Here is a 26579-nt window from a genome sequence, read left to right as displayed (position 1 = left end):
ATATACCCATCCAAATGCCTCTTAAACGTCGCAATTGTACCAGCTCCCACCACATCCTCTGGCAGCTCATTCCATACACGTACCACCCTCTGCGTGAAAAAGTTGCCCCTTAGGTCTCTTTTATATCTTTCTCCTCTCACCCTAAACCTATGCCCACTAGTTCTGGACTCACTGACCCCAGGGAAAAGACTGTCTATTTATCCTATCCATGCCCCTCATAATTTTGTAAACCTCTATAAGGTCACCCCTCAGCCTCCAACGCTCCAGGGAAAACAGCCCCAGCCTATTCAGCCTCTCCCTTTAGTTCAAATCCTCCAACCCTGGCGACATCCTTGTAAATCTTTTCTGAACCCTTTCAAGTTCCACAACATCTTTCCGATAGGAAAGAGACCAGAATTGCACGTAATATTCCAACAGTGGCCTAACCAATGTTCTGTACAGCCGCAACATGACCTCCCAACACCTGTACTCAATACTCTGACTAATAAATGAAAGCATACCAAACGCCTCCTTCACTATCGTATCTACCTACAACTCCACTTTTAAGGAGCTATGAACCTGCACTCCATGGCCTCTTTGTTCAGCAACACTCCCTAGGACCTTACCATTAAGTGTATAAGTCCTGCTAAGATTTGCTTTCCCAAAATCCAGAACCTCGCATTTATCTGAATTAAACTCCATCTGCCACTTCTCAGCCCATTGGCCCATCTGGCCCAGATCCTGTTGTAATCTGAGGTAACCCTCTTCGCTGTCTACTACACCTCCAATTTTGGTATCATCTGCAAACTTACTAACTGTACCTCTTATGCTCGCATCCAAATCATTTATGTAAATGACAAAAAGTAGAGGACCCAGCACCGATCCTTGTGGCACTCCACTGGTCACAGACCTCAAGTCTGAAAAACAACCCTCCACCACCACTCTCTGTCTTCTACCTTTGAGCCAGTTCTGTATCCAAATGGCTAGTTCTCTCATAATTCCATGCGATCTAACCTTGCTAATCAGTCTCCCATGGGGAAACTTGTCGAATGCCTTACTGAAGTCCATATAAATCACATCTACTGCTCTGCCCTCATCAATCTTCTTTGTTACTTCTTCAAGAAGTTCAATCAAATTTGTGAGACATGATTTCCCACGCACAAAGCCATGTTGACTATCCCTAATCAATCCTTGCCTTTCCAAATACATGCACATCCTGTCCCTCAGGATTCCCTCCAACAACTTGCCCACCACTGAGGTCAGGCTCACTGGCCTATAGTTTAATGATATAATTTAGGGTAGTCTCGGCAGTTACTAATTAAGCTGGACATTACAAAAAAATTCTGAAGAGTGTGGTACTGGAAAAGCACAGCCAGTCAGGCAGCATCTGAAAGTCGGTATTTTGAGCATAAGCTCTTTATTAGGAATGAGAGGGTGGTCCAAGGGGGCTGAGAGATTAAATGGGAGGGGGCTGGGGCTATGGGGAAGGTAGCTGGGAATGTGATGGTTAGATGAAGGTAGGGGTGAAGATGATAGGTTGAAGAGGAGGGTCGAGTAGATAGATAGGAAGGAAGATGGACAGGTAGGACAGCTCAAGAGCGCGGTGTCTGTTAGAGGGTTGGATCTGGGATAAGGTGGGGGAGGGGAGATGAAACTGGTAAATTCCACATTGATCCCATGTGGTTGGAGTTTCCCAAGGTGGAAGATGAGGTGTTCTTCCTCCAGGCATCAGATGATTAGGGTTTGGCGGTGCAGGAGGCCCAGGACTTGCATGTCCTTGGTGAAGTGGGAAGGGGAGTTAAGGTATTCAGCCACAGGGCGGTGAGGTTGTTTAGTGCTTGTGTCCCAGAGATGTTCTCTGAAATGTTCCGCAAGTTGGTGTCCTGTCTCCCCAGTGTAGAGGAGTCCATATCAGGAGCAATGGACACAGTGGATAACGTGTGTGTAAGTGCAGATGAATCTCTGTCAGATATGGAAGGATCCTTTGGGGCCCTGGATGAAGGTGAGGTGGGAGGTCTGGGTGCAGATTTTGCAGTCTTTGCAGTGGCTGGGGAAAGTGCCGGGAGTGGAGGGTGGGTTGATGGAGGGGCGTGGGCCTAACAAGGGAGGGAATAGTCTCTCCAGAATGTAGGTAGGGGTGTGGAGGGAAATATATCCCTGATCTGTTTGTAAGTGGTAGGAATGGCAGAGAATGATGCAATGTATCCTGAGGTTGGTAGGGTGGAAGGTGAGGACTGGTTGGGAGGGGGGGGGGGAAGAACTTCTCTCCTTGTTGCTAGGACAAATGTTCGGCACAACATCGTGGGCTGAAGGGCCTGTTCTTTGCTGTAGGAGGAGGAGGAAGTGGATGAGATGCGCTGGAGGGTATCGTCGACCATGTGGGAGGGGATTATGCGGTCTTTGAAGAAGGTGGTCACCTGGGATGTTCTATGGTGGAACTGGTCCTCCTGGGCACAGATGTAGTGGGAATAATGGACAGCAGTTTTACAGGAGGCAGGTTGGGAGGAAGTGTAGTCCAGGTAGCTGTGGAGTCGGGAGGTTTGTAGTAAATGTCCATGTCTAGTTGGTCACCAGATATGGAGATGGAGAGGTCCAGGAATGGGAGGGAGGTGTCCGAGATGGTCCAGGTGAATTGGAGGTCAGGGTGGAAGGTATTCGTGAAGATGATAAACTGTGCAACCTCTTCTTGGGAGCACGAGGTGGCACTAATACAGTCATCGAAGTAGCGGAGGAAAAGAGTAGAATGGTGCCGATGTAGCTGTGAAAAATAGACTGTTCCACGTATCTGATGAAGAAGCAGGCATAGCTGGGAACCATGAAGGCGCCCATGGCTGCCCCTTTAGTCTGGAGGAAGTGGGAGGGTTTGAAGGAAACATTGTTGAGTGTGAAGTCCAGTTCAGCCAGTCGGATGAGTGGTCATTGGAAGGGTACCAGTTGGGTCAGCAGGAGAGGAAAAAATGGAGGGCTTGGAGACCTTCATCATTGCGGACGGGCGTGTAGAGTGGCTGGATGCCCATAGTGAAGATGATGCATTGGGGGCCAGGGAAACAAAGGTCATGGAGGAGATGGAGGGTGTGGGTGGTGTCCTGAATGTATGTTTCTGGGCCAAGGTGGACAGGATGGTGTCACGATATGCAGAGATCAGTTCGGTGGGCCAGGAAGAGGCTGAGACAATGGGTTGACTGAGGCAGTCAGGTTTGTGGATTTGGGTAGGATGTAGAACCGGGTGGTACAGATTCCCAGACTATGAGATTGGAGGCTGTTGGTGGGAGATCCACTGAGGTTGTGGATGGTCTGGAGATGATGGTTTGGTGATGGCAGGTGAGGTCGTAGTTGAGGGGATAGTAGGAGGTGGTGTCTGCGAGTTGGCACCTGGCTTCAGTGGTGTAGAGGTGGGTGCACCAAACTACCACTGCACCCCCCCCCCCCCCCCCCCCCCCCCCCCCCTTGTGTGCTGGTTTGGTGAGGTTGGGGTTGAAGTGGAGGGAATGGAGGGCTGTGCATTTGCAAGGGTGAGAGGTTGGACAGGTTGAGGTGGTGACTGTCACGGCGGCAGTTGGAAATAAAGAGATCAAGGGCAGGTAACAGACCAGCATGAAATGTCCAGTTGGATGAGTGTGTTGGAGGTGGGAGAAGGGGTCCTCGGAGGGTGGGCAGGGGTCTTGGTGGGAAAATAAGCATGGAGGAGGAAGCTGCTGAAGATAACTTTGATGTCACTGCCTCTTAGTCGGGTACGTGGAATAGTCCATCTTCCACAGCTACACCGGTACCATTCCCCACCTTTTCCTCCACTACATTGATGACTGTATTGGCGCCACCTTGTACTCCAATGAGGAGGTTGAACAGTTCATCAACTTCATGAACACCTTCCCCCGACCTCAAATTCACCTGGGCCATCTCGGTCACCTCCCTCCCCTTCCTGGACCTCTCTATCTCCATTTTCGGCAACTGACTCAACAGGGACATTTACTACAAACCCATCAACTCCCACAGCTACCTGGACTACACCTCTTCCCACCCTGCCTCCTGTAAAAATGCCATCCCTTATTCCCAATTCCTCCACCTCCATCACATCTGCTCCCAGGAGGACCAATTCCACCAGTGAATATCGCAGATGGCCTCCTTCTTCAAAGACCACAATTTTCCTTCCCATGTAGTCAATGATGCCCTCCAGCACATCTCATCCACTTCCCACATCTCCGCCCTTGAACCCCACCCCTCCAATTACAACAAGGATAGAACACCCTGGTCCTCACCTTCCACTCCACCAACCTCTTGATAAATTGCATCACCTCTGCCATTTGCGCCATTCACAATCAGACCCCACCACCAGGGATATATTTCCCTCCCCACCCTTATCTGCATTCTGGAGACACCATTCCCTCTGTAACTCCCTTGTTAGGCCCACAACCCCACCCCCACCAACCCACCCTCCACTCCTGGCACCATCTCCTGCCACCACAAGAAGTGCAAAACCTGCACCAACACTCCCTACCTCACCTTCATCCAAGGTCCCAAAGAAGCCTTCCACATATGACAGAGATTTACCTCTACTCCACACACATCATCTCCTGTGTCCATTGCTCTCGATTTGGTCTCCACTACATTGGAGAGAATGGAAGCCAACTTGTGGAACATTTCAGAGAACATCTTTGGGACACATGCACTAAACAACCTCACCGCCCTGTGGACGAATACTTTAACCCCTTCCCAAACCACCAAGGGCATGCATGTCCTGGGTCTCCTCTACCACCAAATCCTAACCATCTTACGCCTGGAGAAAGAATGCCTCATCTTCCATCAATGCTCTCTTCAACTGCACTGGATCAATGCAGATTTCGCCAGTTTCCTCATCTCCCCTCCCCCCACCTTTTCCAACTTCCAACTCAGCACTGCCCTCTTGAACTGTTCTCCCTGTCCATCTTCCTTCCCACTTATCCGCTCGACCCTCCTCTGCGACCTATCACCTTCACTCCCACCTTCATCTATCTATCACATTTCCACCTCCCTTCGACCCACCCCCACCCCTCTCCCATTTATGTCTCAGCCCTCTTGGGCCACCCCCTCATTCCTGACAAACAGCTTATGTTTCAAACATTGACTCTTCCGCTCCTCGAATGCTGCCTGACCGGCTGTGCTTTCCCAGCACCACACTTTTTGCAATGTCAGTTAAGGATCTAGTGATAGTTGGGGGATGTAAAGGGAAAAAAGTTACATTGCAAGGGGAGAGTGCTATTTTAAGGACTGGATTTGAAGCCTGGTGTTGCCTTTATTCTGTATCATATATGAGGAGTATTGAGCCTGTTAGGAGTATTTGAAGTTCACAAACCAGTTGCAACTTTATGGAGCAGTTCCACAGGCATTTATTTTCATGAGCTACATAATTAATATCCATACTTTGACAACCAAAGTGACAAAAAAAGTCATTGGATGAGAGAAGCAAACTAACTTGAATTAAGTTTATTTTTAAAAATTGTGAGTTTGCAATTGTGGTAGCAATTCCTGCAAGGCATCAAAATTTGCCCTGCTTCATTTTACTGACCTCGGAAAAGAATGCACTGTTCAGAAAAGCAGCCACAGAATTTCAGTATATTTAGAATGGTCATAGCCTACCTGAATTACTCCCAATGCCCATTGCTCAGTTGTGCAAGTCATACTGTAGGTTTAATCAGATTGAAGAACATTTTAGCACTTAGAATGAAACAGATGTATAATAATTGTCTTATTCGTGAGTCGTGTCAATGCTTACTGTATTCAAACTTCTAAATGGTTGAACATAACATTTTACTTTGCAGCTTTCAAACTGCATGTACATTTTCTGTTTGGACTTTCTGCAACTTATTATTAATACAGAGTCACTGTATGTTTGTCAATTCTTTCAGTAAAATCTTGTTTGAGGTTTATTTTGGTACATAGTGTTACAATAGTCAGCAGCAGTGTTACCCCTTCGAATACAGTAGCATTTGTACCTTATGTTAAATACTGTATAAGATTATAATTTTCCATTTACTTACATTTTATATAAAAAAAACTTCCATTCTTGTTCTGTGTTCAGTAACATCCTGTATTACATTTCACAGATCATTTAGAAACTGTGTGATAGTAACTTCATACTGAAAGCTGTTTTATCATATGAGTTTAAAGATGTGATCTAAAAACTGTTACAACAAAACCGCTATAATTTATAAATGCACAAAGGCCCACATAGTCTCATTTTAAATCTGACTCTTTGTATTATTGTAGTCTTATTTCTTTGAAATATTTCTACTGCAGTCAATTTATATCAAGTCCCACTTTGCAATACTATACTTTGCAAATGACAATAGATTTTCTAGTTACATTTGTTAATATTGATTTAGGATATCTATTAAAGCGGCTATCCAATCTTAATGTACAAACAATATAATATCTAGCAACATCCATCTTGAGGTGTCTAAGTTGTAGCATTGGTTATATCACATTCAAGAACATTTAGAATTTTAACGGATCTGTTGAAATTCAGCTTCACTAAAATTTTAAATATCTTTTTGAATGCGAGTGATTACACCTGAGGAAGAACTGCCCATTTCCTAACAGGATATTGGTCTTGTAAGCCTGGCTTCATTATGTTCAGAAAAGTAATTATGTGGTCCTGAAAACCAATACCTGTAGTGTTACACTGATCAAAATTTACAAAGTAGTCATATCACATGCTTCGTCATTCTTTTTAAGACTTTTTGAAATGTTTTTATGGATAAGTTTCCAACGATAGGCACTTCTGTTTTTCCTCGGATGGGTTACATTTTCTTTCTCCTCATTTTCAGACTTCTTCCTTGCCTTTTGATAGTCACTTCTTTCTTCAACTCTTTAAAATAAAATTGAATAATCTACATTAAGGTACAGATTGTGAAAGAGAAATGTATGATGCAGCTTTATTATTACTAAAATACCCAAAGTTTTTCTGATCCTTTCCATTTGAAAGTCAGCACTTCAGAATGTGTGAGATGGCTTAAGCTTTTTTATTAGAATGCTTTTGTCTCAAGTAGCTTTTTCATTCATAACAAATATTGAGTATTTAAGACCTAGTTGAGAAAGTTGTTTGAATAGACATGTGACACTTGAGGAAAAGATGATAATTTCCTCAATGTTATCTCCAATAGGTGCAAAACAGTTTGACACATTGAACAGCCTGTTAAGCTTGCTGCACCATTTACCACGTTTATTGTTGACCTATGGATTCAACTTCACCTTCCCACCCTCTTGTCTGGTAAATCCCCATATCCTTTGATTCTTTGAGAGATGAAAGATCTGTGTATCATAGGCTTAACTATATTTATTGCATATTCACATCTCCTTCGAGCAGAGAATTCAAACAATTTACAATCTTTTCAGTGAAGGAATTTCTGCTGATCTAAGTCCTAAATGTTAGGGCTCTTAGTTGTCATATGTTCCTTTTGTATTTATAAAGTTTACCAATTTAAGACATTAAGGGTATTATTTTGATGTGATTATGGTCCAATGGTGTTAGCTCAAATTTACAACAAAATGTGCAATATCCTGAAACAGACCAGAAACTGAAACTTGAACCCTTAGATTAGTCAGGAACATATCAGATCTTCAGTGAACATTTCCTTTGATTGTATAGAGTGTAATGTGGGAGGCATGAGGAGGTGTTCCTTTCTTTCTCGATAGTTTTTAGCCTTGTGTGGTTGGCTCTTACTACAGTACAGGATAAAAAGTTAATTGTTGATCAGTTATTCTACCGTTTGTATTATTAAAAAATGTTTTAAAGTCAGCCAGGTAGTACAAGACTCCCCTGAGTCTATCTTACTTGCTAAGCCTGAAAGCTTTTTTGAATAGATGGCTGCTGTAGGGGCTGGGGTGATTCATTTCCTCCTTCCAACATTTTCCGGATTTAGTACCCTCTTAGTTTCTCCCTTTTAGTTTTGGATATTGTTTTAGGGGCAGTTTTTATTGTTTGTTTCTTCTAATTAAAAAAAATGCCAAGCTGTTCCCCAAAAGGGTTTGGCTTCTGGATAGGAAAAGAATCCAGAAGGGAAAGGTGGAAACTGATGTTTGTACTATACTATAATTTACAACAAATGCTTTGGAATCTCAGATTCTTTTGCCGCCTAATTCAACATATGGATATCAATGTGTGAAACTTGGATTGAGTTCAAATTAAAAGTAAGTAGGTGAATTTCTGAGTGCAAAAACGATAAGGCAATCATAGTTAGGAATGTCTCCTGTCCAAATATCAACCGGGATACAAACAGTGTGAAGGGCACAGAAGCACTGATTCTTGAGCCACATTCAGAATAATTTTTTTTTTAACCAGCATGTAATAAGCCCAGTGAGTGAGGGAGCAACTCTGGAGATAGTGTTGGGCAATGAGGCTGGGCAGGTGGATGAAGTCAAAGTCAATCACCATTTTGAGATAATGATCATAACAAAGTTATGTTTAGCCTTATTGTGAAAAGGAACAGAGATAGAAAAGGAAGTAAAAGTTTTAAATTGTGGGAAGGTAAACTTTGCAAAGCTGAGAGATGATCTGACAAAGATGGACTGGTTGCAGTTACCTGAATGAAAGTCAGTGGGAGACCTTCAAAAGTGAAATTCTAAGAGATTGTGTAAACATGTCCTCACAAGGAGTAAAAATGGTACTGCCAAATCTCAAATCGGGGAAGTGTTGTTACTTTTAAGGTTTATGGAGTGATACTGAAAAGAGCAATTGGAATGGATAGCTATTCATTCAGCTACCCCAGACATAATGAGCCACACATCCTCATTCTCTGCTGTAGCACTTCTCTGGCTCTATGGTTTCATACTACAAAACTACTAATGACCCTTTCTCCCTGCAGCTAACACCCTGGAAACTTGAGACATTCCTTTCTACAGCAAAACACAGTGATAACTATACTGTCAAGCCATTGTGTTAAAAACAACATTATGGTAAATAAGTGCTTAGTTCCCAACTACTTCAGGATAACTCAATAAATGTTCTCATTTCCCCCATTTCCATCTTTTCTTTCTTACCGTCTTCCTCTCCTTTTCCCTCTCTACATGTTTCTCAGAACCTCCCATAATATTGTCTTACTCCATTTCTCTCACATTCATTTCTCACTCTCCTTTCATCTATCCATCTCTCATTTCATCTGCCCTCTTCTTTCATTTACTCTCACGTTGATGCTGTCTCACGTGATTTTTTTCTTCTTACATCAGTTATCCTTTCTTCTCCTTTGTCATTCATTTCCTTTTCCCCTATTTTTCTTATTGTCTCTCTGTCCTTTTCTCACTCTCTCCTCCTCCATCATATTCCATTTCTAGTCACACCCCCCGATCACTCAGACTGTTACCAGCAGGAGTTCTTTATTTCTCAACATCCAAACAATGCCTATATCACTTGTAGCTTGTTTTCTGCTCAGAAAGCAACAACATGCTGAAAGTCTGTATTTGTGGTAGTAACAATGTTGCTCTGGCCTCATTTTCTTCATTACCATTTTTCTAGTGTGGACAACTATTTAAGAGCCAGGTCTGTGAATTATGTTCAGTGCTGAATATTACTGTGCGCATTGGTTGAATTTAGAAAAGTTGATATGATTCCGCAAACTATTATATGCATGTTGGCACACAAAAAGGGGCCAACAGGCTCATTGTGATAGGTTATCCACCACATAAGCAAATAGTTCAACTCATATTTATTCGCATCATTCCCATATCCTAATGAGTCTGTCCCGATCACACACCTTTCTTGCCTAATCTTAAATATTTAAGATAATTCTGCCTTAGACACCAACTCAAAATAAATTCCACAGCTTGACAACTCAATTTCTCCTGCGCTCTGTTCTAAATCAAGTATTCAAGCCTATGTTTTCATCACAATGAAGATTCCCAACATAATCAAAATGGCACCAGTGGTATGAATGTGGAAGTGTCATACCCAACCCACTCTTGTTAAGAGAAGGCATAAATGTGTGTACGAAGTGGATAGACCCTTTGGAACTGGAGGAGAAAGTGAGGACTGCAGATGCTGGAGATCAGAGCTGAAAATGTGTTGCTGGAAAAGCACAGCAGGTCAGGCAGCATCCAAGGAACAGGAGAATCGACGTTTCGGGCATGAGTCCTTGTTCAGGAATCCTTCCTGAAGAAGGGCTCATGCCCGAAACGTCGATTCTCCTGTTCCTTGGATGCTGCCTGACCTGCTGTGCTTTTCCAGCAACACATTTTCAGATCCTTTGGAATTGTCCAGTTGTAAAAGCATCTGAAAATTTGCCAAGCGATCCATCAGTTTATCAAGGCATCTGTCAAACTTTCATAGCATTTCATGTTTTGAAAGAGCTGTTTGCAGTCTATAAAAACAATTTGTTTGCTACTTCACCCTGACTATTGACAGAAATCTCAGGGCTATCGTTAAATGACATTTACTGCATGACTAAGACACAACCTATCCTTATTTCTGTAGAGTGCATGTCTGCTCACTGTTTGATAACCACCAAGCACTTGTTTAGGCTTTCAAGTAGGTCTGTGAAGTCAGGTGTTTGATTTGTAAGGGATCAAGTTGTGGGAGTACATAAATTGAAGTGAATGAACTTTTAAATCAAGGAACATACTTTTAACTGGTAAATTCCTCAATAGACATTTAGAACTTCATTGTATTTCATCTCAGCATGCGTTCTGAGGTCTTCTCCCAGGTGGATGAGTTAGTATTCAGGGTGTAAGGGCAAAGGATTTGTCCCTGGGATACATTGCCAGAACACCAAGATGTCTTCTCTCACAGCCTGCCTCTGCAGTCAACAGCCCCTCTGTCACTATGATATTCTCCTTAGCAGTGGTGGACACTACTCTTGCTGCCTTTCAGCTACACTGTAAGACTGTTCTTAACTCTTAGTCTCTGGAAGGGGCTTTAATTAAAGTCAGACTTCTTTGTCTTTTTCATTACTTCAGACATCATAAAAAGGTTGACCAGATGCAAACACAGCTTGAATGTGGGACACAACAATTAATTTCTACATAGCAAGCTCCCCAAAACAGTATTATAATGGTTAACATATAATTTGCTTTTTGGAATGTTGATTAAAGGATTGATTTTGGCCATTGCACCATAGATAAATCTTCTGTTCCTTTGTGAAATAGCACCATGAGATCCTTTATATCCACAAGAATGCAGATTGTGCATCTATCTAATAGATCAACTGAAAGGCAGCCAATGCTGCATTCCTTCATTAATATGATGGGGTATGAGCCTGAATTTTTGTGTTTGAAGTCTCTGAAGTGGGACTTGAACATATAACTTTCTGACCCAGAGGCATACTATTACACGTTGCCATGGCTACCATGGCTGATATAAACTCTGGGCTAGAAACACATTGCTCCACCAAATTATAGATCTGAAGTATTTTAACTTGAGATCATTGATCTAATCTCCATTCCCTCTCAGTTTGTTGCAGAATAGACAAGTTATGTCTTAGTAAGCAAACTTACGTGTCATTGCAGATGGAGGATCAAAACTAATTGTAGTTTTCATTGAAGCAGGGATAGGGAGTTGGGCATATTTACCTTCTATGGCAATTGCATGAAGCCAAATACTCAGAGGGCTGAAGAGAACAGATTGCAAACTGGGAAGGAATTTGAAGCTACTATGTTTCTGTTTCTCCAGGAAAGAATAAAAAGCCAACAGGAGGGGGCCAGTGGTGTTTTCACTGGTTCCCTTTTGATTGTGTGCCTGAGATTTCTTGAGCAATCTTCGAAATTTCACATTGCTTGCTCCACTTATTCTGGTTCTCCAAGGGAAATGCAAATGTTATGCTTTATTACAACAAGATTGATTGTGGTGTAAACACTTTCCCAGACTATTGTATCCTGGCTGATTTATAATCTCAAAGAATCTGTCCACTTTCACCATAGACACCTTGGGGTTTAAACTTTCACTTTTGGGAGAGACAGAGACCTGGATCAGATACATGTGCACACCCTTTCTGATTCTCTTTCCTACTGTCCCTTAGTTAGACATTCAAACAATACAGTTAATCCAGATCAATTTAAATTGGAACAAGGTATCGAAAGCCATGCAAAAAAGATCAAAACAAATTTCCTTATATAGTTTATGATTAAGCTCTGATGCCAATATAGAGATGTTATTTGTATTTTTGGTTATACAGTGAAATGTCTGAAAATTAATAGCAGGAATGAAGCATTACAAAGTTAGCCTAGAGAACGAATGCAGGTAAAAATGAAGGGCTTTTGCCTGAAACGTCGATTTCGCTGCTCCTTGGATGCTGCCTGAACTGCTGTGCTCTTCCAGCACCACTAATCCAGAAACTAATGCAGGTAGACAAGATAGTGAAGAAGGTGTTTGGTACTTGCCTTTATGGTCAGTGCATTGAGTATCGGAGTTGGGATATCAAGTTGCAGCTGTACTGGATTGGTTAAGTCACTTTTGAAATACTGCATTCAATTCTGGTCTCCTTTCTGTCGGAAGGATGTTGTTAAATTTGAAATGGTTTAGAAAAGACTTAAAAGGATGTTGCCAGAGGGTTTAAACTATAGGGAGAGGCTGAATAGGCTGGGGCTATTTTCCCTGGAATGTCAGAGACTGAGGGGTGACATTATAGAGGTTTATAAAATCATGAAGGGCATGGATAGGGTGAACAGTTAAGGTCTTTTCCCCAGGGTAGGCGAGTCCAAAACTAGAGAGCATAATTTTAAGGTGAAAGGAGAAAGATTTAAAAGGGACCTAAGGGGTAACTTTTTCAAGCTGAGGGTGGTGCATGTATGGAAAGAATTGACATGTTAAGTGGTGGAATCTGGAACAAGTACAACATTTACAAGGCATCTGAATGGGTATATGAATAGGAAGGGAATAGAGGGGTCTGGGTCAAATGCTGGCAAGTGAGACTAGATTGATTTAGGAAAGCTGTTTGACACAATGAGTTGGACTGAAGGGTCTGTTTCTGTGCTGGATTGCTCCATGACTCTATGACTATAACTAGTTTTCTAATCATCATAATAACTTGTCATAGATTATTGTGTTTCAGAATACTACAGAGTAAATTAAAATTCATAGAATCCCTAGTCAGGAAACAGGCCATTAGGCCCAACAAGTCCACACCGAACCTCCAAAGAGTGACCCACCCAGCCCATTCGCCTACCCTATTACTCTACATATATTCCTGACTAATGCACCTAACATACACATCCCTGAATACTATGAACAATCTAGCATGGCCAATTCACCTAACCTGCACATCTTTGGATTGTGGGAGGAAACTGGAGCACCCAGAAAAAACCCATGCAGACATGGGGAGAATGTGCAAACTCCAGTCAGTCACCCAAAGCTGAGATTGAACTTGGGTCTGTGGTGCTGTGAGGGCAGCAGTGCTAACCACTGCAACAAATTCAACCTGTAAAGCAAGCGAGCAATCGGAAATAGTATTTTTTTTCAGCAAATACATAACTCAATTACTTCCCCAGGAAAGATTTTGGAATGTGAAAGAAATAAATAGAAAGATATGAAAATTTAGAAGGAATGAATGGAAACATCAAATCATGAGCTCATGAAATAGTTAGAAATTGAAAGCCGAGACTGGGTAGGTTAATGAATGCATTTTAAGCATTTGCAGCTAAGTCTAATTGCAAATAACTGAGTATCTATAGCCACAACTGACAGACACTAGAGGTTAAAGGGTCAGTTCGTGTCCATGAATATTCTTCTCTCTTCAGAGTTTCATTCAAGCTTACATATCATTAAGCTCCTATGTCCTCATGATGTGTTCTCCATATTTACCCAACCCATTCTTCCTTAATTACAGCATAACCATCCCCATACCCTCGATCCATTTGGCCTCAGGCATCCCTGCCAGACCCTACTAGGTAATAACAAGGAATGTTTAAATTGCCAGTCACAAACTATTGCTGCCTTTAATAAATGTGACTAACCTGCCCTCCAAATTTGAACTGTGGTAAGTTTTTACGAGCACTATAAACTATGAAGTGTTTCTGGGCATTACGCATTACCTGAAAGTTTCTTTATGCAAGCAATAGCAATAAAAGTAAATTTAAAAATAATGTAGTTAAGTAAATGATAAAATACCATTTAATTTATAGTAATTTGTATTTCCTTAATTTAATAATGATGCATTACAAATTCTGAAATTCCTTTGCCAAAATATAACAAGAACCTGTATTATTTTGTTTAAAAATCCTTTGTTTAAATATCTCAAGATATCAAATGAGTTATACCTATTGACACAACTGCATTATATTGTTTAATGGTGGCAAAACTATTTGCCATAAAAGAGGCACATTCATGATTAGTAACTGCTGGTTTAATATGTCAAATTGTTAAACATTGGGCAGAGAAATGATAATAAAACAAAATGAGAGCTTCCCAAAGCATACTGTAACACGTGAAGGCTGATCCATTTATTTCAAATTTTAAGAATTTAAATGAATAATTCTTCACAAGCAGCAAATATCTGGAAATCATTTCTTCACACAGCTGTACATTTTTACCTTAGATACCACTTTTCTACGTTTAGACCCAACAGATCTCCTGGTATTCCTGCTCTGGGCCAGAGCCAGGCTGGTAGTCTCCGCTCAAGTAGAAGAGTTGTTGCAGCAATCTGAAAAGTATTAATCTTTTCAGTACTGTAATTACATTAGTTTGAATTTAAATCTGATAATACATGAGAAAGAGAATTCAAACTATTTCAATAATAATCCAAATCACTCAACACCGACCCTGCCTTGAAACAAGCATCAACTAATCCAAATATTCTTTTGTGCTTCAGTTCTTGTGTAATACAAAAGGTAAGGTGCAGGAAGAATGGGCAGAAGTATTTAATACAATGAAATGGTCGACAATTTCCTGGTGGATGAGAACAGGAGCAGTAGAGAACTTTATTCCTGGTTACGAGAGCTATGAGATCCTGATCTAATAGCTATTCACACAAAAAGGATGTTCAACTGATCAACATATCTTCATGAAAACTCTGTGATCTGTGTCTAAAGAACATTCTGCAGCAGGGCAATCAAGATTCTTGTCTATTGCTTTCAAGAATCTGGAAAACATAGAGGATTGTCTCCGTATCAGATATTAGCAGAACATGTGGGATAATTAAGCTGAAATCAGGGTCTCTCACTGTGTAGTGGAACAGGACCTACCTGTTTCTCTTGGGAATATATAAATGCTGCACTGTTGGCAATTGCAGAGAAAGGAGACACCATTTTAGGTACTAGATATCAACTGTCATTGAAGGCCATGAGGAAGTGATAATAGCTGTCAGGCTATCCATCTCATTTAACAGTGGACAAACAAACCACAAAGCCAAGTGAAATGTTTTGATCTGTTGTTTGACAAGTGGTATCAGTGCTGAAGCTTTCTGCACTAATGCACAGAAATTCTTCACCTTCAGATTCTTTCCCAACAGAGCCACTAAAATCTGTTGAGTGTCAACGTTAGAACCGGTGCTTGCGGGAGACTGATAAAGTGATCATGCCTCTTTATAGGAACATTGTGCTCTGCTGGCTGAGGGGTGGGGACAATCTTGGCAGCTAAAATGAAAGAAAGGGCCTAGGATTGCTTGTGGTGTGAGAGAACATAGGGAAAGGAGACGCTGCCGAAATCATCTGCAGCTTTTCATACAGCATGCATAATGTGATGGAGAACTAGATGAAAATGATTATGTATAAAGAATTCACACATGATATCTCCTCCAGTGTCGCCAGTGGCCATGAACTCTGGTCTGCTGCTTCCATGACCAGATTACACCCATCCGTTAGGAAGAGTGAGTAAATTGGCTGTGCTGCTTTGGAGACAGCTTGTTGCCTTGAATTGTGCTTGACCTCCTTCTGGAAGGAAGAGGGAGCTAGTGAGGTGGTTGTGAGGTGTTTGGAGAATACAGTTGCCACAGTGGAATTGCTGTCCATATGTCTGTGTGTTTGCACACATGTGCATGCAGTAATATGTAAGTGTGGGTAGCAATAATAGTAGGAGTGTAAGTTCTCCCCACAGGGTTTACAACCAGCTATCGTGATCAAATGGGAGGGGCGAGGGGGTGGGGGAGAAAATTAGAAGAACACAGTTTGTGGAAAAGAGCCATTCAACTGTGAGTTTCTCCAAATTGTCACATTAATGACCGGGGGTAGGCTCACACTCTAAGTATGGATGGGATGAAGCTAGAGGGTGTTAGAAGACTCTCCAGCTCAGAAGCAGCAGGTTGCCATTCAACTAAGAGAGATGGTGGCCCAAGAAGAAAGTACCTTCTTTTCAAATTTCTTACCTTAAATTTAAAGATTTCTGTGCAAGTTCAGCCAACAGAACCCCACTGCAGACTAGCCTGCAGCCACAGAAAGGCTACCTCCAGATTTGGGGACCTGTAGGTCTCCTGGAAAATTCCAGAATGCAGGTCTTTAAGGGGCATTAACAGGCTGAATTGACTGTCTGCTGTCTATCCACACACTGCCTCCAGGGAAATGACTCAGGGATGAGACAGGCACACTGGTGGCATTGCAAATTCATATACTAATTGTACTCTTCTCCACTAGGGTGTAGACATTCAGTATATGGAAAATGATGCTCAGTGAGATGTGGTGCAGTGAATCCAAGATAACGTAGAATTGTGTGTGGGGTTGGGGGGGCAGGAGGATGCAGTGTCTCAAGTTTTGTCATTTCATAAGGCAGCGAGTGACACTGGACAGATCAGTTAATATTTTATCAGATTCTAGTTTAGCAACTCAAATCAGTTCTTGCTGTACTGCAGCCTTTTTCTTGGGCAAAGCTTCTATAACATCTACCTAGTTCTCCTCAATAGAAATCTGAAGAGATTCCTAATCAATGGAGAAAGAAGGATGTCTTCATGCTCTCCACTGCTTGCTCCAGTATGTCCAGAGCAGCATCACAGAAAGACTTGCTGCTCATTCTTCCTGATCTTCGACAAGTTGGTCAGTAATTTTTTTTGCATCTCTGCAGCCAGAATGCTTCCACACATTTAAGAGACATTGAACCAGACATTAATAGCATGGATCCACAAACAAATCTTTCTATGGAGCAGGCAACACAAATAGCGTATGAGTAATCATTGCTGTGGTGATTAGTGCCTTGAATGTCTGATTCAGGGAACAGTGTGACAGGGAAATGCTGAAGGCAGCTGTTTCATATTTTTTCATGAAAGCTTCGCTTTTGCTCCACACATTTCAGCAGAAATGCAACAATGAAGCAAATGAATATTTGTCTGCAGTTATCGTAGGAATTTGGAACTGAAGTGACCGTATCAATCATAAAAGAATCTCATTATTTGTACTACAGCTTGGAACTTCAAATAAGAAGTAACACACTAATAGGGTCCAGCCATTATTTCACGAAGTATTAGAAAATGTTATTAAAGGCAGAGCTATATCCCCACCAGTGGATTTGCAAAGAGGAGTCCATAACCTTTCCTGGGTGGCCTTCCCACTGCCCGCCCACCTGCCTCTGAATTGCCCAAAATATTATTTGGGAGGCAATGTCGAGGGTGCCCTGCCATTCAATCATCCATTATTAACTCATGACATGTGCATATCGCGTGTCTAGTCTAACATTTATTACCTATTCCTAAATACCCTTAAGGGAGTGGTGGTGAGCTGCCTTCTTTAATCACTACAGTTCTTGGGTTTAGGGTTACCATAGTGCTGTTAGTAAGCAAATTCAAATATTTTGACCTAGTGACAAAGTAGTAATGACAGTAAAATTCCAAGTCAGAATGCTGTTTCACTCTTAGGGGAACTAGTATGTGGTAATGTGTCCATGCATCAGCTACCCTTGTCTTTCTAGGCAGTTGAGGCTGAAAGTTTAGAAGTTGCTATCCAAGAAGTTTTGGTAAATTACTACAGTGCATCTTGTAGATTGCTGCTATCGTGTGTTGGTGGTGAAGGAAGTGAATGTGGAAGGTGGGGATAGGGTGCCAATCAAGCAGGTTACTTAGTTCTGGATGGTCTCCTGGCCATTGTTGCCACAGGTTGATGGGATAATAGAACTGCCAACCAATCTGTTTGGTCAGCGAGGTTTTCATCCAAGTGATGGGACAGAATAGGAGCAGAGAACGGGAGGTGATGGCCTGGTAGTATTATTGTTGAGCTGTTAATCCAGAGACTCAAGTAATGTTCTGGGGATCCATGTTCAAATTCCACCATGGCAGAGTGAATTCAATAAATGTCTGGAATTAAGAGTCTAATGACGATAATGATTGTCAGGAAAAACCCATCTAGTTCACTACTGTCCTTTCAGGAAGGAAACTACCATACCGACCTGGTCTGGCCGTATGTAACCCCTAACCCACAGCAATGTCGTGAACTCTTAACTGTTCTCTGAGCAATTTGGGATGGTTAATAAATGCTGCCTAACCAGCAATGCTCTCATTCCTTGAATGAATATAAAAACAAAGTAGGCCATACATCCCCTGGAACCTAATCTGCCATTCAGTAAGATCATGGTTGATCTATTTGCTTTTCAATTCCCACATTCTCATTTGCCCCTGACAACCTTTGATTCACACATCTAACAAGAACATATCCCCTTGTCCAGTTAGTTAAATTAAACATATTTGAGACTAATATAATTCCATTGATTCTTAGGAGGCATGGCAGGGGTTAGACAGAATATCCCACCATCTGAACAATCTTGCCTAAAGAGGCAATGTATTCATTCGACATGAGCGTGGTTGTAATTCTATCTTAATAGGGAGGTTTGATGAATTTCTGATTGTAATTTACATGAAACCTTTAACGATTTTTTGAAATGTATTTGTCAAATTTTTAGGTAATTGGATTGATAAGCTCATATAATAATAATGGTGAGCATCCATTCAGCAGATCCAAGTTTTACTTCTTCCAATGCTGCATCCAGTTCTTTCTTGAAAGATAGCAGATTGATCCCCAACTTGCTTGTAGTCTACTCCATATATTGATCATTCATTTTGAGAAGAAGAATTTTTCATCAGTAATCCTAAACTTATTTGCCATTGTTAATCCTATTCTCAATGGATGTGATTACAAACGTAATTTTTCAATCTGCTTTACGAAAAGCTAACAAAAATAACATTATTTACAAAAGATGATGAAAGTATTCACTACCTGAGCTTTCCACAGTGACTTTCGTTCACTGACGACTCGATAATGAGTATCGCCCATTAAAGCAATGAATAGGTTCAGGAGAAGAACAAAGCCAAAACACATGTACACCATATAAAGGACAATGATAATGTCAGGGATCTTGATGTCAGGTGGACCTGGGAGTTCAGTGAGACCCATCATCAGCTGAAACAATGTGAAAATAGTGATGGTAAAATCCCTGAAGTACAAATAAGTATTTGGATCCAAGGCTTGAAAGTGAACATCGAAACCTGTGATATTTCAAAAATAAACAAATCATTAAGATATTGTAAAAACAATAGAATGAATGAAATAAATATAGAAAATTGCTAGAAATACACAGTGGGGCAGAAAATCCACGAATCTGTCACTGAGTGCTGTGATATGCCCATTGGGGAGTTTTGCTGCTGGACTTGCCAAGTTAAGGGAAGAGATTTCCTCATGTACTTTTATAGCGGGTACTGATTTGACCCAATGGTCAGAACACTTCTGGCTGAAAGCCACTTTGAAGGTTGCTAGAAAACCATTTTCTTGGCCTTCTAATCAAGGAGACTTCAGGAGCTTTGTCAGGTGGTTTCACCACCCACGGGTTATGGGAGGCAAATTGTGCTGCGTTTCCAATTACTACCATTTTTACTGCCATTATTCTTGCTTGGAGCCACACCTTTCCAGGTTAAATTATTTCTAGTAGCTACATAGTATACTCCATTTTTAAAATTTCAAACTGTTAGTGTGTTTTGTCTGACCGACTTCAGACTTTACGTGTATGCATAAAAGATTTTCAACTGATCCAAAATGATACCAAAACCCATTATCAGAGGTCATCCTCCTCAAACTTGTTACACACCATTTTCACTGGGGAGTAAATAGCAGTAGGTTGAAGGTTCATGGAAGCTACACTTCCATATTAATGAGTGCAGTTGCCTTAAGAACAACTTTTGGTTTCCCTGTGTGAATATACAGAAGCAAATAATTTGAATCCTTAAGCCTACTCTGCCACTATATAGCTGATCTCATGGTGTTTTAATTTCACCATCCCATCCACTCCCAATAACATTTGGCTTCCCCACCTAACAAAAACCTTTTACGTCTCTGTCTTAAAAATATTCAATGTCCTAAGTTCCAAGATCACACATCCCTTAGGCTGCCATAATGGTTTGAGTGGGTTGTGGGGGGCTGAGTGGAGGGCATGTGATGTGTTGGCATGGATGGGATTGGGGACTGTGCGGGAATGAGGGCTATAGGGAATTGTGTTGTTCTTCTGTTGTTACAAGTCCTAAGGTACTGAGGTTAATCTTTCACACAGTCTGCCTGTACAAGCTACAGCTCATGCCTGCCTCTAAACTGTACTGGGGGCAGTGAGTTTGACTCCCATTAATGTCTAAGCACTTAGACAAAAATTTTAAGATAAAGGAGAGGAAATGAATTGAATAGCTCATCTTGTCAATCGGTGGGGGGGGCGGTGGTCAAACATAGTGACATGAATTGTGAAAATGACTTACAAGGAATAGATTGCAGAGTGGGGAGGAAATAAAGTGGAGACAATTCCAGTTCATTTTTTTTATACTTCAGATCGCCAACAAATTAATTATTGTCTGACTTTTTAATCTGTCTTTTCCTTGCCTCACTAAAATGATCATTCTGCTGACATTAGTTTTCAGCGTTATAATAAAACATATTCAATCCAAGATTTCTCTCCCACCATTCTGGTTTTATTTTGATAGGCATTATTTCTCATTGTCAATTTTTGAGGAGAATTGGCTTCCAAAATGTTACTATAACTTTTCTCTTTATAAACATTGCTGTATATTCCCAGCATTTCCTTTTCATTTCAATTTGCCATGTTCTATTTCTATCATTGTATGTTTTACCTACCTGCACCAAATCCTATAATGACAATTATCAGAACGTAACAAAACCTCATAAGATCACCAAAAATCATCTAATAAAGAGAAAAGGAAAAATAATTTATTAGTTACATAGCAGGCAATTGGATTATGATAACACTGAGCTGACTATCATAAGTAGTACAAAAGTTAAATCAATTCTACTGCAAAGAAGCTCTGAGAAAATCAACTCCATTTTTTTGTTTAAGGAAAGACTGATCTTACCATAGATTTTACTATTTTAGTGATTTTGACTCCATTTTACTTATATCAACTATTTGCCATTTGCATTTAAAGTATCATGCATTGTTAAACCTACTGGACTGTCCCTCCTATTCTGCAGGGCTGTTATCTACAAACTCCACAACTTGAGTTTGTGTTCAAAAACTAGGTGAAACCAGTCAAATTCATTTCATGCAGGAACCTTAGGCCCAACAGAGAGAAATTTTCATTTCATCAGGAGAGTCTTGGTTGAGCTTAGCTCCGAATGGAGCCCCAGCTTTTGCTTTAGAATACACATTTCCTTCATGCAGCATTATTTTAAGGAGGTAGAGGAACAAAGATGAAAGTAGGAGTGTTTTAGTATAAAAATGTTTAGATCAAAACATTAGTTTTTGGCCCTATGTAAAGCTTCCCCAACCCCCAAACCCCGCCACCCCTAATAATATTGGTGTCCAGTGTAAATTTATAAAAACAGATTATGAAATCATTAAATTGCTGGAAAAAAGTTAAGAAAATTGGGCACAGATAACAAATGTCAAAGCCAAAAAACTAACTTGTAAATGAGTAAGTCAGTGTTTCCTTCTGGAGTGACAGATGATCAACCACACGAATATTCATGCAATCTTCAAATAAAAAGAAACACAGGACCCTTAAAAAGGGACACCATGCTTATAATTAGAATCTTCAAGATGATTTTTTGGCTGAATGACATATTAAGAAAATAAACTACCAACCTTTTGTATCATGATACAGAGGGGACCAAGCAACTTGAATCCACGTGCAAAGTAAAGGACATTACACCAGGCACTTATCAAAGCATACGCCATTATAACGGTTTCCCATTCATGGTTCAAAACTCTTAGTATCATGGTGATTAGAACAAAGCAAGCATAAACAATCCTAAAAATCAAAATTAGAAAAAAGGTTTCTTAGGTTAGGAGGTAGAGAAACAGTCCTATGTTGTGAAGTTGTTGATACTTGAAGGAAAAGTTTGCTAATTTTTTTAAAAACCAGACATACCGAGTCAAGTAAGGTGGATGTGCAGTGGATTGACTGCATAAAACAAAATTTCCATGATCTGCTCACTTAAAATAAAGACCTGGCTTGTGCTTTGGGTTTGAACAGAGAGCAGAAAATGCCTGATAGGAGTTACAGAAAATGTGGCAGCAATTGTAAATTAACATTATGTTGACACTTCAAGGCAAGGACAAGTACTACCTCTACTTTTATGAAGGTTCAAAATTAATTTTACAATGTTATCAGACTTTTAAAAGTCAAGGTAGGGGAGAAATGATAAGTATTTGTTGAGTGAATTGAATGTCAACAGGTAAGCAGCAAAAAGGTTATTTGCATAAGTGATAGAGCATACAGCACCTGATGTTCTTGTTTGTTGGCTAGAAAATTCAACTTAGAGCTATATGAAGTGGTTGTCCTGCTTTTCGTCAGAATAAACTTCCTCAGAAGACAATACATTTTGAATATATATGATGAACAGCCTCAGCTCTGGGAGCATTACATGTAGGGTATGTGAAAAGACACACCAGACATCAATAGATTTGAATAGAATTTCATAAGGGAAGTCTACCCAGTCATTACATATATTGGGGATAAAATATGCCGCAAATTATTTTCAGTAAACATTTTTATTGCTATTATAAACATATGTCATGCAGTTTTAAATTCAAGGATATGTCTTCACCTCACACAGATACAATACAAAGCCTCAACAATCATGTCTTTCAAGGGCATCACATCCCCTTATTTTGGAGAGAAAATGGCATAGTGGTAATGTCAGAAACAAAAACAGTAATTGCTGGAAAAGCTCAGCATGTCTGGCAGCAACTGTGGAGAGAAATCAGAGTTAACTTTTCAGGTCGAGTGACCCTTTCTCAGAACTGATGGGGTAGTGGTGATGTCACTGGACTAGACTAAAACCCCAGGTTCTCTCTTGGAGATATGCATATAACCCCATCATGGCAGACAGTGAAATTTGAAATCATTAAACACTTGGAATAATGAAGTTAGCTTAATAGCAACCACTGTCAACTGTACATTTAAAAATCCCAACTGGTTCCCAAATGCTCTTTAGGAAAGGAAACCCGCCTTCCTTACCTAGTCTGGCCTGTATGTGACTTCAGACCCACAGCAATTTTAAATGTTCTCTCGGCAACTATGATTGGGTAATAAATGCTGGCCTAGAAAGCAATCCCATGTTACAGGTTGCACCTAAACTGGAGGGGCACCAATATCCTTGTAGGGATATTGACCAGTATCATAGGGGAGGTTTTAAACTGATGTGGCAGAGGGTGGGAAGCAGAACACCGGGTTAATATGTGGAGTGATTGAGGAAAAGGTCAATGTTAAGTCAAGTATGTCAAATAGGAGGAACAGGCAAGGCCTGTCTGAAATGTATTTACTTTAACGCGAGGAATATAACAAGTAAAGCAGATGAGCTTAGAGCCTGGACTAGCATGTGAGACTACAATGTGGCAGCCATTACAAAACTTAGTTGAGAGAAGGGCAAGACTGGCAGAAATGTTCCAGAGTTTAGATGTTTCAAATGTGATAGATAGGGATGTAAAAGGGGTGGGGGAGTTGCATTACTGATTAAGGAGAAAGTCACAGCTGTACTGAGAGAGGACACCTTGGAGAACTCATCCAGCAAGCCTATATGGATATAGTTTCAGAATAAGAAAGATGCAATCACTATGATGGGGTTTTAAATGGCTCATTAATTAACACAATCACAGTAGTGAGCAGATATTTTGCATCCAGACCCTTCCTGCCCGTCACTAAATATGGCCAGTTTTCATACCATCTACAGCCATTTGGAGATCTCTTGCATGGGTTTTCTGCACTGCCTCTGCTAGCTCCAGTTGACATTACTAAATTCTGCCAGGCATATCTCTGCAAATGGCATCAGATAGAAGCAGACTTTCTTCCAGTTTTTTTTTCTGTGCATTTCTCTTTATCTTTCAGATTTCCAAGAGAAATTACCATAGGAATAGCCAGCCCATTTAACATCGATTTTTGTCAGAGACCAATTCCCTTAAATGGCAGGAAAGTGGAAAAAAAAGCAAGCAAATTTGTGGTCATTTGCAAAATATCAAAAAACAATGCATAGAAAAGGCTGGGGGGTTGGAAGTCCATCTGTTCTCAACAGTCACACAACAAGGACAGTACACTATGTGTGCAGCTATTTGAAAAATGCAGTGTATGAAACAACCTATATCCTTTTCAGCATATTAATGAGCATCTACACTCCAGAAGCACATATCTGAGAGCCCAGCTTTGCCCTCTCAATGAATTTGCACTCCTGACACTCCTGCATCAAATCTTCCATATCTCAAAGGCCTAGGCACACCTGAGCTGCTGGCCGCATCAGAGCAGAAAATCTCCCCTCATCTTTCTTATTACATGGTGTTATATGGTAAAGAGAAAGTGCATATAGCCTAATTGAGAAATTTTGGGAAACCTTGTTCAGAAAACAAGCAATGGGAAATTCTTTTTCTTTTGAATTTAGCTCTTTATGCACAAACACATTGGTATAATTATAACTATACTATTGTAGCCTTTATTCTGTAAACATCAATACCACCCTTCAAAACATTACGTAACATGTATATTACGTATCAACTGTATCAGCAGTGAACATCATACCATCATAGTATTATATATTAGCCAATATAATGCTTAAAGGATATAATGGACTATTACAATTGCAGATTTAAAAACTGCAATTTTATTGCTATTTTCCAATCTGATCATTTTAAAACCTCTCAGATCTCACACACACACAATTTGTGGGAGAGAAAGGAACATACAGATTCATATAATATCTGAATTAATTCCTTCCCATCCTTTATCAAATGCCCTTTACGGTCAGTTTATTTCTTTTTACTGGAGCTGACTACTTACCCTTGCACAGTGCGTCCTGTAATGAAACAATGAACAATAGACTGCAAGTTCAGGATTTTTGTTGCTAAATCCACTAAATCCTGAACTTTCAACAGATTCAAGGAAGCTGTAAATTCTAAGCCATCCTGTAGGAATGTATCACAGTCATTCAATATGAAGAACCCCTTCACCAGTCATTGTCAAATAGAATACCACCTCATTCTGGGATATTTTTTGGTGCTATTTTCCAATTGAATAATGTTGACTAGAACACTTTCATTTCTTTAAAGGGATCTTTAATTGTTATGTGAATCCGGAGTATAATCAATTGAGAAGTTGATTCCATAAATAATTAAACAAGTGGTCCCTCCAATAGTGCAGAACTCCTTCAATATTACACTATGCAGTCAACCTAGGTTATAAAGTCCACAAGAACATGAATAATTCAGCCATACTGATTCAACTTCACCCAAAGGAATTCAACTTTCCCTTCCTCCAACACTAGAAAGAAACTCAGAATTCCTAAAAAATACTTTGGGCTGCATCTTCCTGTCCTGACACAGAGTGAACCCCATTCTGGCGGACTCTTAAAAAGGAAGGAGATGAATTCAATTCTCGGATTTCAGTGTCCAATTCCATCATTAGCAAATTTCAACATTGTGGGATAAACATGCAGGTCCTGTGCACACATCCAACTGTCCCACATTACCAGCTGAGGTAAGTCTTGCAGGCACCCCACAATTTTCATGGAGTCAGGCTGGCTTTTGAAAGCAATGTGGTTCATACTAGCTCAGAGATCTCATAAACCATACATATCTTTGTTTTGGAGTCAAGAATATTTTGACAGCAGGTTTAAAGGCTGTTGTCAGCTTCACACATCATATTTAAATACTAATTATTTAAATTTGCCTTTAAGGCAATTATTTTATTAAATATTATTTGTTCTTAAAAAGGAAATTTATCATTAAATTGATGAGTGACAATGGCAAGTATTTGACTATATAGACCAGTAATGAAATTCAGATTGGCCTATGTCAATTGTTACACCATGTTTTTTTTTCTCTGAGTAAGAGGTCAGACATCTTCAGCTAAACTTCAAAACTTGAACAATTTGCTGAGTTCTTTGAATGTCCTTGAAGGTTTTAATGACATAGTGGGCAATGGAATCTCATTATCAATGCTTGACTGAAGCCCAAACTCCACTGATTCAGCTATACATGGGTTGTTGCTACACGGCGGCACGGTGGGCGGCACGGTGGCACAGTGGTTAGCACTATTGCCTCACAGCGCCAGAGACCCGGGTTCAATTCCCGACTCAGGCGACTGACTGTGTGGAGTTTGCACGTTCTCCCCGTGTCTGCGTGGGTTTCCTCCGGGTGCTCCGGTTTCCTCCCACAGTCCAAAGATGTGCAGGGTCAGGTGAACTGGCCATGCTAAATTGCCCGTAGTGTTAGGTAAGGGGTAAATGTAGGGGTATGGGTGGGTTGCGCT

At 40.6% G+C, this 26579-nt stretch overlaps 1 protein-coding gene and 1 long non-coding RNA gene across 3 annotated transcripts in view; one reads left to right on the top strand and one right to left on the bottom strand.

Moving 5' to 3' along the window:
- LOC122555907 (uncharacterized) overlaps positions 1-26579 on the top strand; it is a 70108-nt gene that overhangs the window by 23814 nt on the left and 19715 nt on the right. The window lies entirely within an intron of this gene.
- The window catches only part of LOC122555904 (transient receptor potential cation channel subfamily V member 6-like), a 124899-nt gene continuing 104032 nt past the window's right edge, over positions 5713-26579 (bottom strand). For both annotated transcript variants that reach the window (XM_087993611.1, XM_043702170.2), the window contains 5 exons: positions 21926-22091; positions 20959-21025; positions 19066-19334; positions 14470-14579; positions 5713-6823 (listed from right to left, as the gene is read on the bottom strand). In XM_087993611.1, coding sequence (XP_087849737.1) covers positions 6649-6823; positions 14470-14579; positions 19066-19334; positions 20959-21025; positions 21926-22091 — 787 coding nt within the window. In that variant the 3' untranslated portion in view covers positions 5713-6648. The remainder of the gene's footprint in view (positions 6824-14469; positions 14580-19065; positions 19335-20958; positions 21026-21925; positions 22092-26579) is intronic.

The sequence above is a fragment of the Chiloscyllium plagiosum genome, unplaced genomic scaffold (genome assembly GCF_037043375.1).
Source record: "Chiloscyllium plagiosum isolate Xiang-an unplaced genomic scaffold, Cpla_swu_hap1 HiC_scaffold_13, whole genome shotgun sequence".
In the NCBI taxonomy this organism is placed as follows: domain Eukaryota; kingdom Metazoa; phylum Chordata; class Chondrichthyes; order Orectolobiformes; family Hemiscylliidae; genus Chiloscyllium; species Chiloscyllium plagiosum.
The sequence above is the reverse complement of the archived record's forward strand: the minus strand, read 5'-3'. Positions and strand labels throughout refer to the sequence as shown.